This window comes from Copadichromis virginalis, linkage group LG6 (genome assembly GCF_057382275.1).
Source record: "Copadichromis virginalis isolate Kocher_CV1m ecotype Utaka linkage group LG6, C_Virginalis_male_GT1.1, whole genome shotgun sequence".
NCBI classification, from domain to species: domain Eukaryota; kingdom Metazoa; phylum Chordata; class Actinopteri; order Cichliformes; family Cichlidae; genus Copadichromis; species Copadichromis virginalis.
Window position 1 is genome coordinate 13,766,889 of NC_140623.1, and position 11,634 is coordinate 13,778,522.

The 11,634-nt window shown below is 39.6% G+C and overlaps 2 protein-coding genes across 2 annotated transcripts; one reads left to right on the forward strand and one right to left on the reverse strand.

Annotated features, from left to right (window-relative positions):
* Positions 1 to 1,398: 1,398 nt before the first annotated feature.
* On the reverse strand, positions 1,399 to 3,527 carry ubl5 (ubiquitin like protein 5). The gene is made up of 5 exons (XM_085458768.1): positions 3,442 to 3,527; positions 3,079 to 3,142; positions 2,051 to 2,134; positions 1,929 to 1,966; positions 1,399 to 1,675 (listed from the first exon to the last, which is right to left on the reverse strand). The coding sequence occupies exons 2-5, from the start codon at positions 3,132 to 3,134 to the stop codon at positions 1,632 to 1,634; spliced, it is 222 nt and encodes a 73-aa protein (XP_085314894.1). The 5' UTR covers positions 3,135 to 3,142; positions 3,442 to 3,527; the 3' UTR covers positions 1,399 to 1,631.
* A 143-nt stretch (positions 3,528 to 3,670) lies between these two features.
* pin1 (peptidylprolyl cis/trans isomerase, NIMA-interacting 1) lies at positions 3,671 to 11,360 on the forward strand. The gene is made up of 5 exons (XM_085458767.1): positions 3,671 to 3,811; positions 7,461 to 7,543; positions 8,324 to 8,432; positions 8,508 to 8,618; positions 10,576 to 11,360. Exons 1-5 carry the CDS (start codon positions 3,754 to 3,756, stop codon positions 10,683 to 10,685), a joined length of 471 nt encoding a protein of 156 aa, XP_085314893.1. The 5' UTR covers positions 3,671 to 3,753; the 3' UTR covers positions 10,686 to 11,360.
* The last annotated feature ends 274 nt before the right edge of the window (positions 11,361 to 11,634 follow it).

Here is an 11,634-nt window from a genome sequence, read left to right on the forward strand (position 1 = left end):
TGGCAACAATTTGGAAATGATACTAGTATATAGGGATTCTAATTATCACATTTGACGTCTTCCCTTATTCAGCAGTTGTTGTTTGTCTTTCCACAGCTGTGCACGACTGTCCTCTCATTCTTTTCCTTCTTTGATGCAGTTTTAGTAAAAGGTTTACATCAATTGCCAGAAATGTCAGTTAACCTAGAATGACTGTTGGCTAAAGCTCTGAAGTGTTGGGACAGACAATATTATCCATGTCCAATAAGACTGAGTCTATAAGTAAGTGATTTAGGTCTCCATGGCAGCAGGACTTCGCTCTCACTTTGCCAAAAGTGCTGCTTCCACTTCAAACATGTTGGATGGCTTTGTTCAGTGCAGACATGTTCTTACACACCAAACTAGGAAAATGTTTGATTATGGGCCTGGTTTTGTGCCCACATCTGTGTTGTAATGCTAAATCTAAAATCTAAAACAGAGTTGCAGGCCATGGCACTTCTTTGTAGTAGCAGCATTTATTTAACTGCAACAAAGGTCAAAGTATCAATGCCACGGGCTTCCTGACATGTAGAACTGCAAAAATAGTTTACACAATAGACCTTTTATGAATTCACGCTGATGCAGTGAATACAAGCAGGTGGTTTTTGTACTATAGCTGTCTTATCTGATCAGTACACTACAGAAAGGTTTCTAAAATAAAAGTACATGTTAGATGCACAAAGGTCTTATAATTTCCTCTGAAATGTGGTCCAGTACCAGAGTAATGTGGTAAAGAATGGTTTAACATATCGAGGTTAAACATATAGTGTACAGGGAGTTTTAGCGCTCATACCAATTCCCCCTGGTTGCCAACCCCAGCTCACAATCTGAGAACTGCTGCCAAAGCTGATTAATCAGTTAGTATCACTTTTTTAAGTCAAAGGACTTTTTTTTTTGTTGAAAACAGCATTTGTGTAAATCGAGCTTCTGCAACGCATATATGCGATAAACTCATTAGCTATACTGGTCTTATGTACAGAGGTAAAGCTACGACTAATTAAAAGTTTGTGGAGGAGTTGGAGCAGAAGGCCCCTAGAAAACCTGATGGTCTCTATTTGCCTCCACTGAAATTATTCATATACATCCCCACGTGAATGGTGTTGGATGCACAGCCATAGGCAAATATCATTGCCAAGATCCACTGAGAAGTTTGTAAGTCCCATTGGCACCAATTAATCCCTTCTACTTTCTACCACCAACATCAAAAGCAACTAACTCCATGTTTTTTTACATGCTTTTGCCCAACACTTTACCTTCATCCAGCAAGCTGGAAAGCAAAGAGTAATTTGGAGAAGAGTTAGCGATACATAAGGTTTCCCAGTCTCACCCAGTATGAGAAAATAATTAATGGACAACAAAGACCAGCACTCACTCTCACAGTCAGGTAAATATCAGTTTTATTTCCAAAATATCAAAAAACAAAACAAAAAAAACCTCAACGTCTCTTTCACAAAGTAATTTGAGAGGAAAAATTAAAACTTGTTGCTGTGTGAGAGTCGCTCTCGCTCCATCATGTTGTGTGAGACCTTCAATTCCAGCGGCGCATGTGTGTTTGTGTTTGTAGCAAGAAACATCTTTACATCTGTACATCTGACTCGTAGTTCCCCTCTTGCTTACTGGTAGTACAGCTCAAGGTTCATCCCATCGTGGATTTCATCTGGAGAGTTTTTGGTTAAGTACAACAAAAATAATCTTGATCTTTAAATCAAGAAAAAAAAATATTTTTTTTAACCGATTTAAACAATTTATGGATACATTTATGTTATGGATCATTGTGAGTGCAATAAAAAGAACTGCAGTTGTTCTGTGAGGGTGTAATAATGTCATGGTCATTATCATTATTAAATTAAAGGTAATCTAACTAAAACCACATAAGTATAACTACAGGAAAAAAAACCTTTAAAGGATACAGTCACCCAGAGACACGTGGTCCTTGAATATGGTGTACCTGTGGAAAACAAAGGACAACATTTAGGTCCAAATAGATGAGCTTTTGTCATCAAGCACATCAAATCCCATTTGAGCAGCTCACCATTTCTTTAACACGATCTTATCATGCCGTGTTCCTGTCTGGGCAGCTATGAGCTTCTTCAGATCTCCGATGGTATCCTCAGAGCTGAAACACCAAAGTTAAGGAAGGGCAGTGTAACAGCTTGGAAAACATCCAGAGTGTTAACAAATGCGTGGTTAAAAAAATCTGAGCGTTGTCTGCTAATATCATTTTGTTTCTTTTGATCTGCAGATGGACGGCGCAGCAGCTTTGGACGCTCTGCTTTCCTCAATCAAAACACATGCAGGATGGCTAAAGTGTTCTAGCTAAACTGGTCCAACTCTCTCTGTAGCCCCGTGACAGACCAGACTGCTCCTGAACCCATTATAGGCAAAACACATCTAACACTTGATCAAACAAGATCCCTTCAAGCTGCGACACCTAGAAGTTACTGAAAATCATCAGACTTTTAGCTGATTGTCAAGTGGCGTTCATTCAAGTGGTATTATATCTGCTGTCAAGAGTTGGCAAGTGGGGGCAAGCACCATTTTTAAGCATCATTTGATGATAATAAACATAAATAGCGTCATATATTAAAAGGTAAAAGAACATGAAAGACCAAAATGTAAGACACTGACGTTTTAAATAAAGTTCACTTACAAGCTGAAATCTCAAATATGACTATTATAATCACCCACAGACTTGCAATTGTGGGATTCTGTATTAACGGAATGAAATAAGTCATAAGAAATGCCAAGATAAACAGTGACACTGAATTTTAGTCTTATAACATACTCTAGAAACTCATATGTTAATAGATTCATTGTAAAACTGTTCTCCACACCATTCTATAATATAAATGAGCTTTGCTTGCGTCTTAAAAGTAAGTCCATACTTTCAGAGCAGGGGTGCGTTGAAAGCAGATGCAGATGAATGCTGTACTGTTAAAAATCCTGACTTATGTTAACTCATCTCAAGACATCCCAGATGTCTGCACCTAAAACATTATTTTGACGTGTATGTTGAGAGACAATATTCAGCATCATTTTCAGAGTTTCAGCAAAGGATACTTGCACTTGACCCGGACTTTCTTGCCTAGACGGTCGTTGCAAACCACTTCGATCATCTTTACGTCTGCAGAAAAAAGGAAGAGATGAGACAACGTTAGACAAATGAAGGTATTAGATGATAAAGTAGGTGATAACCATAGTGAGTTTGTTTTATAGAAGACGCGCTGGAAGTCACAGGCACAGAAATCTACTGAAATCAGCCAGGTTGTTTTGTTTAGCTAACGTTAGCTGTTGCTCACAACACCACGTTAATGTAACAAACGGGACTTATATTTAAATACACTCATGGGCAGCTTTATGTGTTCAAAATTCGAAACATTATGATACCGTATAAAAACCGCACGTTGAAGCTGTCATCCTTACCTTGAAACGTGCAGCAGAAAAAACAATTATTTCCTTCGCTGATATTTTCTGGAAACCTCTCAGTCCTGCTTACCGTAAAGCTGGTTTAGTTGCGAATTCGCCTTCCTACCAATCAAATGAGGACTACGATGATTGGCGCTCTCACTAGACCTATCAGAGAACAAAAACCCCCACCAATGGCGGACCTAATACTGGAAACAACTTTTACCATAAACGTCAGGCCAACTGTCGTAATCTGCCTAGCTGCAGCTTGGTTCGTCACACGGCTTCTAGATTGAAATCAAATTTGAAAACGCTGCTGCAGAAAGCAACATGGCAGACGAGGAGAACCTACCGCCCGGATGGGAGAAAAGAATGAGCCGCAGTTCAGGTGATAAAACACGAGCCAAAAGAAGCTAAGTGTCCTAAATAGTGAGCTAAACTGCAGTGTATAGTGAACTTAGCTCAGTAGCTAGCAACCTCAGCATCGTGCATTAGTGCTGAAACGAGGTTGGAGTGACGTGTTTAATCATTGCAGTCTAAAAGCAGCGAGGGGTTAGTCGCTGCTGTCATTGTCTTTATTTAATTGTGGCGTTTTCTCAGCTTGTTTTAGGCACTTTAGCTTCATTATCGCGCCAAAGCTGATTCATTCAACCTGGCTGCGGCAGGGCCCTGCATGACGTCAGCCCGCCCCAGCACCTCACCTGCAGACTGAACGAGTCCCAGCAGTAGGACGCTTTTCAGAATGCTAAACTTATGCATCCTCCCTCCTCACGTGACACAGTTTATCGTCATAGCTCTCGTGCTGTGGTGTTTTGTAAGGACCAGTAAATTCTAATACAGCACAGTTACACGGAGAAACACTGTAATATTTAATATACAGTTAACCTAAATATTTTAGCATCCCTCAAGGAAGCTAATTACTTAAAAAAGAAAAAACAAAACAGTTACTGTGAGGTGAAAATTGCTGGGGTCGTTGCTCAAAGTCTTAAAACACTTTTATTTAATTTGTTTTTGTTTAATTTTGCATTACCTAGTTACTCCTTGGAGAAAGTAATTTCTCGTTATACTTTGCGCTGCTCCACCGCAACATGACTGACAGCATGTTGTGATGCATTATAAGCCTTAGGCTACATCCCACACAGTGACAAAAACCCCTATCATAACGGAGGCTGTAAGATTTTTTTTTTTTTTTTTTTTTTTTTTGTAGTGATAACACGTGGCAAAGTTGAAAACCAACTCAAGGAGCCTTCAGACACACACTGATTCTACTGTTGAAACATGTACAGGTAGAAATGGAGGCTGAGCCTGATGGCTCATCACTTCCTTTATTACCTGTTGGGCTCTGGCTGCTGACTAAGGGTCAGGATACACCGACTCTGGGTTCTTCACCGTGAAGATGTTTGTAAAAAGATGTTGCATTAACAGTATACTGCAGCAGTTTCTGCTCTGGATGCAGTTTGCGCTTCGTGATCTCATCCTTTCATTCAATGAAATGGCAACATCACCACTTCTCAAATGTTGTAAACTGCTCCACCATTTTCCTCCTCCCTGCAAAAATCTGAACTCAGCTGACAGCAGCACAGGAAGAAAACTGCTGGTTTGATTTTTTTTCCTCTCTTTTCGTTCAATCTGCCCATTGCTGAGATAATTGAAGAACCTTTTCAATGCAAATAGTGAAATGATGTAATGCAGTTGCTGAAATTAGTACAGTGATATGTTACAGTGCTGCCTGTCTTGTTACCTTGTAGCCTGTTATATCAACGACTAATAAAGATAAGTAAGGAAGTAGCAATAACGCAAGTAAATAAATCAAAGGTAAATATTTGGAAGATATAAAATAAAAAATACTAATATTTTGTTTTTGTTTTTTTTAGCATATCTAAAGATGGCTCGAGAGATTTTTTTTTTTTTTTTTTTTTTTTTTAAATTGGCCTGTTAGAGATTTGAATGACTTTCAGACTGTGAAGGAGAAGCTGCTTTAAGCTTTGAAATCGTTCTTAAGTGAGGGCTTGTGTGGGAGTCTGTGAGTTGGACAGGTGGCCCAGCTGTGCACCGTGACTCACTCTACACTGACGATAAAACCACAAAGTTCTCATTTAGCAACAGCAGCTCCTCCATCGACACGTACCTCCTTCACATCTCTCTGAGATGGCTAGGAAGAGCCGTCTCCTAGTGACAGTGCTAGCAACTAGTTGCCAACTAGTACTGGACAACAAGCTAATTGCTTTATATGAAGATTGAGCCTGACCAGAGGAAGAAAGGAGGCATGCTTGAGTCATGGAAAGCACCCAAAGCATATAAAAGCTGGGCAGAGCCACTTTAATGTCACCCCGTGGTTTGTGGGCACCAGCTTTGAAACTTGCAGTGTGGCAGTTGGGCTTTCACCATCTTGGTCTTATGAAACCACACATGAAAATGTTAGCATTGCAAAAGAGCCGATCAGTGAACATTAGCGGTAGCAGGGTTGTGTGTCAGAGCGTATACCATTTAGCAGTTTACCTGGAAGTCTTTATTTGCAAAGATAAAAACAGTCGGGTTTCATGATGTTGGACTGCAGCTTTAAGGTCACATTTGGCCTAATAAATGAATCAGTGGTCCGTGAAAACAGTCTTAAAATAAGAATTACTTTTAAAACAGAAGAAACTGTATAGTTGACTCAGTGTTTGTTAAGTACAATCGAATCCTAAACTAGAGAAAGGTGCTTCTTTTAAAAGTGTACGGCCTCAGCAGCATTTTTTTTCCTTTTACACCTTTTTGCTGAAAGGCCGTGAAGGATTCAAAGGTGGTTCTTCTATGAAGACATCCTGCGATATTTATTTTCTCCTGTGCAGATGGCCTTTAATGTCTAATATAAAAGGCTTTGCTCATAGTTGTAAACTCACACAATAAGCTTTTTTTAGTCAGTTTGGTTATTGTGGCTTTTTGATAGCATCTCTGATGCTTTTCTCTCATTACCTTTATTTACAGTCATGGCAGGAAGCAGTTTGGTTGTTTTTTTTTTGTTTTTTTTTTCTTTTTAGCAGCTCACAACAGTGGCTTACACACATCATCAGTGATCAGCTGTCAAAGAAAGGTGGACATTTAGCAGCTTAAATGATGGCTCTAAGGCTACGTTCACACTGCAGGCGAAAGCGCATCAAATCCGATTTTTCTGACCCTGTGCGACCCATATCCGATCATGCTATGACAGTGTGAACGGCGCAAATCCGATCTGGGTCACTTTCGTATGTGGTACTGAATCTGATACATATCTGATGTTTTAGAAAGCGACTGCTGTTTGAATGGTCATGTCGCATTAAATCCGTCTTTTACGTCACCGACACAAGACAGACGCCAATTATCAGCGCCGGAGAAGCGCCCAATAAGACATCGCGAACGCTTCCTGGCCATCCCGTGTAGATGTCAGTGAAACTGTTGGGAAGACAACGTTGGAGAAACGTGATTATTTTATTTGTACTGTATAATCTGCAGATTCTGACAGAAATCTGCAGCTATCCTTTGAAGCACCGCTCCTCTCTAAAACAGCAATAAGGATCATTATTAAGTTATCTACATTATTATGTAAATAACAAAATAAAGTCCGAAGTCTTTATATTAAGGGCCATCAGTCAAACAATACTGTTTGCTCTGGGTCTAAACAGAGCGCGTTGTGTGTGACGTCTTCTTTTGCGCATGCGGGCCGCTTTGAGCGTTCACACTAGAGCGCGTTTGCTGTCGCATTTTATTTGTAGTGTGAACACGCAGACAAAAAAATTGGATTTGATCAAAAAATCGGAATTGAGCATTAAGACCTGCAGTGTGAACGTAGCCTAACTCTCAGGTGTACTCCAGGATAACTTGTTAGGTTCAGCGTCGGCCATCCCTGTGTAAAACTCAAGTCTTAGACATTTTCGTGTGAAGTGAGGCCAGTTGCTGTAGCACAGTATCCTGTACTGGGTGAATGGGTAGCTGCAGAGTCCGTGTTGTGTTTACATGTGTTTAAAAAGATCTTAATAAAGCTTAATGAATTTACTGGTTCTCTGTCATTACTTCAACAGGCAAAGTGTACTACTTCAACCACATCACTAATGCCAGCCAGTGGGAACGTCCAGTGGGAGACGGACGTGGCGAGCCAGATAAGGTTGTGTGTAATGTTTAGTTTAGTTTTTTTTGTTTGTTTTTTTTATGCACGTGATGAGTCAGTGCTACTTTCCCTAAAGAGGTACTGAAACACGTTTTACACGGCATGTTCAGATTCCAGCTAGGGTACTGGTAATGCCTGCAAATTATTTATGATTCGACAACTATTGTGAAAAATCATTTTGGCCCGGGGATAGCGTTCTCCAGGATAACATTTGAAATGTTCCTGTAAGACATCAGGGAGCTGCCTGCAATATGACACGTATGCATTTAAATAGTGATAGGAGGAACGGTGCAGAGAAATGGAATCCAGTCATTAACAGTATTTAATATTTCACATGATTATTAATAAAGACTCATGGACAACTGTGTGCTTTTACTTAGCTAATGGTTATCGTCATTGCTGATCAGTATGTATCTTATCTTATCACAATACTTAGTTATGAAGCAGACAGGGGGGAAAAAAACCATCAACAGCACCACCTGGTGGACTGAAACAGTAATTAATTTTATTATTCTAGGACTAAGCAATTTAGTTGTTTTTTTTTTTTCTTTTACACTTGTGACTTATGTAATGTTGATTGGTGTTCTTGTATGTTCATGACATCTGGTGGAAGGTCAAAGGAAGAACCAGTCAAATGTAGTTGTAGGGCTGCATGACTTGCTGTAAAGTTGAAATTCTGCCATCCAAATTGTAAAGTGGTTCTGATACTCCAACATCTGGAGTGTTAACACACAAATACTGATATATTTGTATATGTATATATTTTTTAAAATTCAGGTACGCTGCTCTCATCTCTTGGTGAAGCATAATCAGTCGCGTCGTCCATCTTCCTGGAGGGAACAAAACATTACACGATCTAAAGATGAGGCCTTGGATTTGATTCAGAGTAAGTAAGGCAGCATGGAGAGGAGATTTTACGAAGTCTGATGAATGCATTTAATATCTTCTGTCTTCTGTGCAGAGTACATAGAACAGATCAAGTCTGGACAGGAGAAGTTTGAGTCCCTGGCATCTCAGTTTAGCGACTGCAGCTCCGCTAAGAATGGTGGAGATCTGGGACTGTTTGGTAGAGGTATGCACGGCGTGATGTCATTCTCTGTTCAGTGCAGTCTCTCATTCAGCATCTCCTTCATCTGTCTTTCTGAATAAAACAAAATCCTGCACATAGCTCTCCATCAAGTGATCAAACATTCAGTGCATGAATAACTGATAGTAGTGACAAGCTAAACCAGCAGTTTGTGAGCACAGTTTAATTCCATATTTGTCACACGTTTCAAACATCAATCCCTAATTTCCCTCGGGATTAATAAAGTATTCTGATTCTGATTTTCAATATGAGACAAGGATAACCAGAGTAAATACAGAAGTTGCAGTTTTTACCCCTCGGCCGTAAAAAGCCGATGTGGTATTGTCGTCACTCCGCCTGATGCATGGGTGGCATGAATGCACAAGTTTGTGAATGCGATAACTCAAAGCAAAGTTCACACTATAGGTGTATCTCCTAAGAATCTTGGGCAAGTTCAAATTTCATTAACCTCAACCTAAATGTAGGGCTGCTCGATTATGGCAAAAATGATAATCACGATTATTTTCACTGAAATCGAGATCTCGATTATTTGACGATATTTATTTAACAATAACAATGTATTGAATAATGACTTTAAAAAATAATATAAAATAGTGTGCAAATACTGATAACAGTGCAAATGTTTGCAATATAAAAAATAAATGAAAAATGTAAACATCTATGTTTAGTGAACTTTGCAGTGTTGCTCTGTGGTGCAGCTACCACACTGTAGCAGAGTTTACACACTATGTCTACTTGAGCCACGTCTGACTCTGCGAACCCATAATGGTTTTTTGTTTTGTTTTGTTTTTAACCTCTCTTTTCAACCAGCGGCAGTCACTCTCCTCTCCAAATAACTTCTGCTTAGCTTTCCGAGCTTCCCTCGGGTCCTCTTAATTGTTGTGACGCGTGTTCGAAATGCAGAGAGGTGCGCTCGATTTGCCACACGGAGCAGCGCGAGAGTAAAGCACGAGGGAGGGGCTAATAATCGGCTCAGTCATTTTTAATGATCGTTGAAAGCCCAGATCGTAATCGTGATTAAAATTCGATTAATTGAGCAGCCCTACCTAAATGTCAATATTAGAGGTGAAGTTTTCTGAAAAATCTTGTGAATGCGATAAAGAAGGAAGTCTCAATTTTCAAATTTATACCATAGGAGCATCAGCCACGAGGCTTTAAGGCTTTAGGGGTAGCACTGGTGACTGCCAGTTATTTTAAGTGATGACCTCATTTATTATGATCATCTGAAACACCAGCAAGTCCACCTCTGAATGTAGCTTTGTGTTGAGCTGATCTGGCCATTGGTTCTTGAAAACCCTCCAATGTGGCTGAATTAAAACATTTTGCAAAGAAGAGTTGGCCCAAATTTGTCCACAGCGAAGTGAAAAAGATTATTGGCATTTATTAGTATTTGTTTGACCTGAAACTGTACGTTAGGCTTGTAGGAGCTGTTTTTGTGTTGTTACCTATGTGTGCCACTAGGGGTCACTTTTTGAATGTTTATGGTGTCTTACTTAAGGTATGCACAGGTAATTATCAGAGGGTGTTGTTGTTCGGAAGGAGCAAACGGTTTGTGACACGCTGGAAACTAAGAGAACTGTTGAACAACAAATGCAACCAATTGAAAGCATTAAAGGTGTTAAATGGGCAAGATAAGCACAGCTGGATTTATTGGATTTTCTCAAGTTTCATTCATAAGAGTGGCACCGCGTCACCCCCGCCATCGAACACCTAAGTGGCTTCAAGTGTAGGCTTAGCCTGTACAAGCCTGTTATCTAGCTGCACAAACTCTGTAGAACTGAATAAAAGAAATTAATGTAATTAATCATGTAAATTAGCTAATATGTCATTAATATGAAATAGTCATACAAATGAATGATTACCTATAGATGCACGTGCTGATGTGCATCATGTTGTATGAGTTTTTATTTGGATAATGGCTCAGTGTGTGTTTCTGCTTTAGGTCAGATGCAGAAGCCTTTTGAAGACGCCTCCTTTGCTCTCAAAGTGGGAGACATGAGCGGCCCTGTTTTTACTGACTCTGGAGTCCACATCATCTTACGCACTGGTTGACAAGAAGACTCCACACGTTGTACTTTCCTCTTCCATCATCAAGCACACATACAAAGTCTAACCCAGTCAATCCTGCAGATTATTTTAATGGCACATAGCACCCCAGTAAACAAAGCTTAAAGCCTGCATCGCATCATTTGAGGCAGGATCCGTTTGTTCCAAGCACCATTAAACGATTATTCTTTAAGATCTTTTATTAACGATGACAGTGCCTGTTGAAGTGACTGCCCTATGGAAACTTTCATATGAGTGAGGATTATTTAAAGTCTACTTAGTATGTGCATGACTTCTAAAGGACCACTTACTGTATGTTTCCCTATAAGATTTCCCATTTCCACTGTATGTGTGCCAAAGCAGTTCCTTAACTGTTTTGGAAAATAGGTTCAAATACTTTCTAATATTAGCAGCATCCCTGCAGATGGAGAAAGCACTGTTGTTCTGAGTTTACTAGAGTTAATCTTTGTGTTTTCCATTATTCAAAAAATGGAATTATTTCTTTACACAATCCACTCTGAAAACGCATGATTTCTGGCCTTTGGATATGCCTTGATGGCACCGCTGAAAGCTTGCAGGTTTTAACAATAATCTCCACAGCTTTTAAAACCATCAATGTTCAGATGAACTGTTAACACTGTTGTGTCATTGAGGCAAAAATAAAATCTCCTTTTGTAAGTCTGGTTTTTGTTATTTCCATGATTTAACCACCTTCAAGCGTTTCCAGTTTAGAAACTCTTTAGGAAGAGACAGGAAGTGACTAAAGTGTAGATTGTATATCGGTTTTAAACCTCTGATCTGGTGTTATGTGTTGGGTCTTCAAAACAGGTGTGTATAGATCCTTAGTTTTTGTATGCGAGGCTTTTCTTTTTCATAGCCTATAAAAATAAAGACCTTTCAAACGTGTGAGCAATGCAGCGCATTAAAGGAAAACTACTTCTTGCTTCTCATCCCA

Bases quoted from the DNA above. Each gene is read 5' to 3' on its own strand.
- pin1 (XM_085458767.1), top strand. From the start codon at position 3,754: ATGGCAGACGAGGAGAACCTACCGCCCGGATGGGAGAAAAGAATGAGC. The intron at 3,812-7,460 runs GTGATAAAACAC...TTACTTCAACAG, and splicing joins AAGAATGAGCCGCAGTTCAG to GCAAAGTGTACTACTTCAAC. The intron at 8,433-8,507 runs GTAAGTAAGGCA...TCTTCTGTGCAG, and splicing joins GGCCTTGGATTTGATTCAGA to AGTACATAGAACAGATCAAG.
- ubl5 (XM_085458768.1), bottom strand. From the start codon at position 3,134: ATGATCGAAGTGGTTTGCAACGACCGTCTAGGCAAGAAAGTCCGGGTC. The intron at 1,967-2,050 runs GTGAGCTGCTCA...TGTTTTCCACAG, and splicing joins AAGATCGTGTTAAAGAAATG to GTACACCATATTCAAGGACC. The intron at 1,676-1,928 runs GTATCCTTTAAA...AAAACTCTCCAG, and splicing joins CCACGTGTCTCTGGGTGACT to ATGAAATCCACGATGGGATG.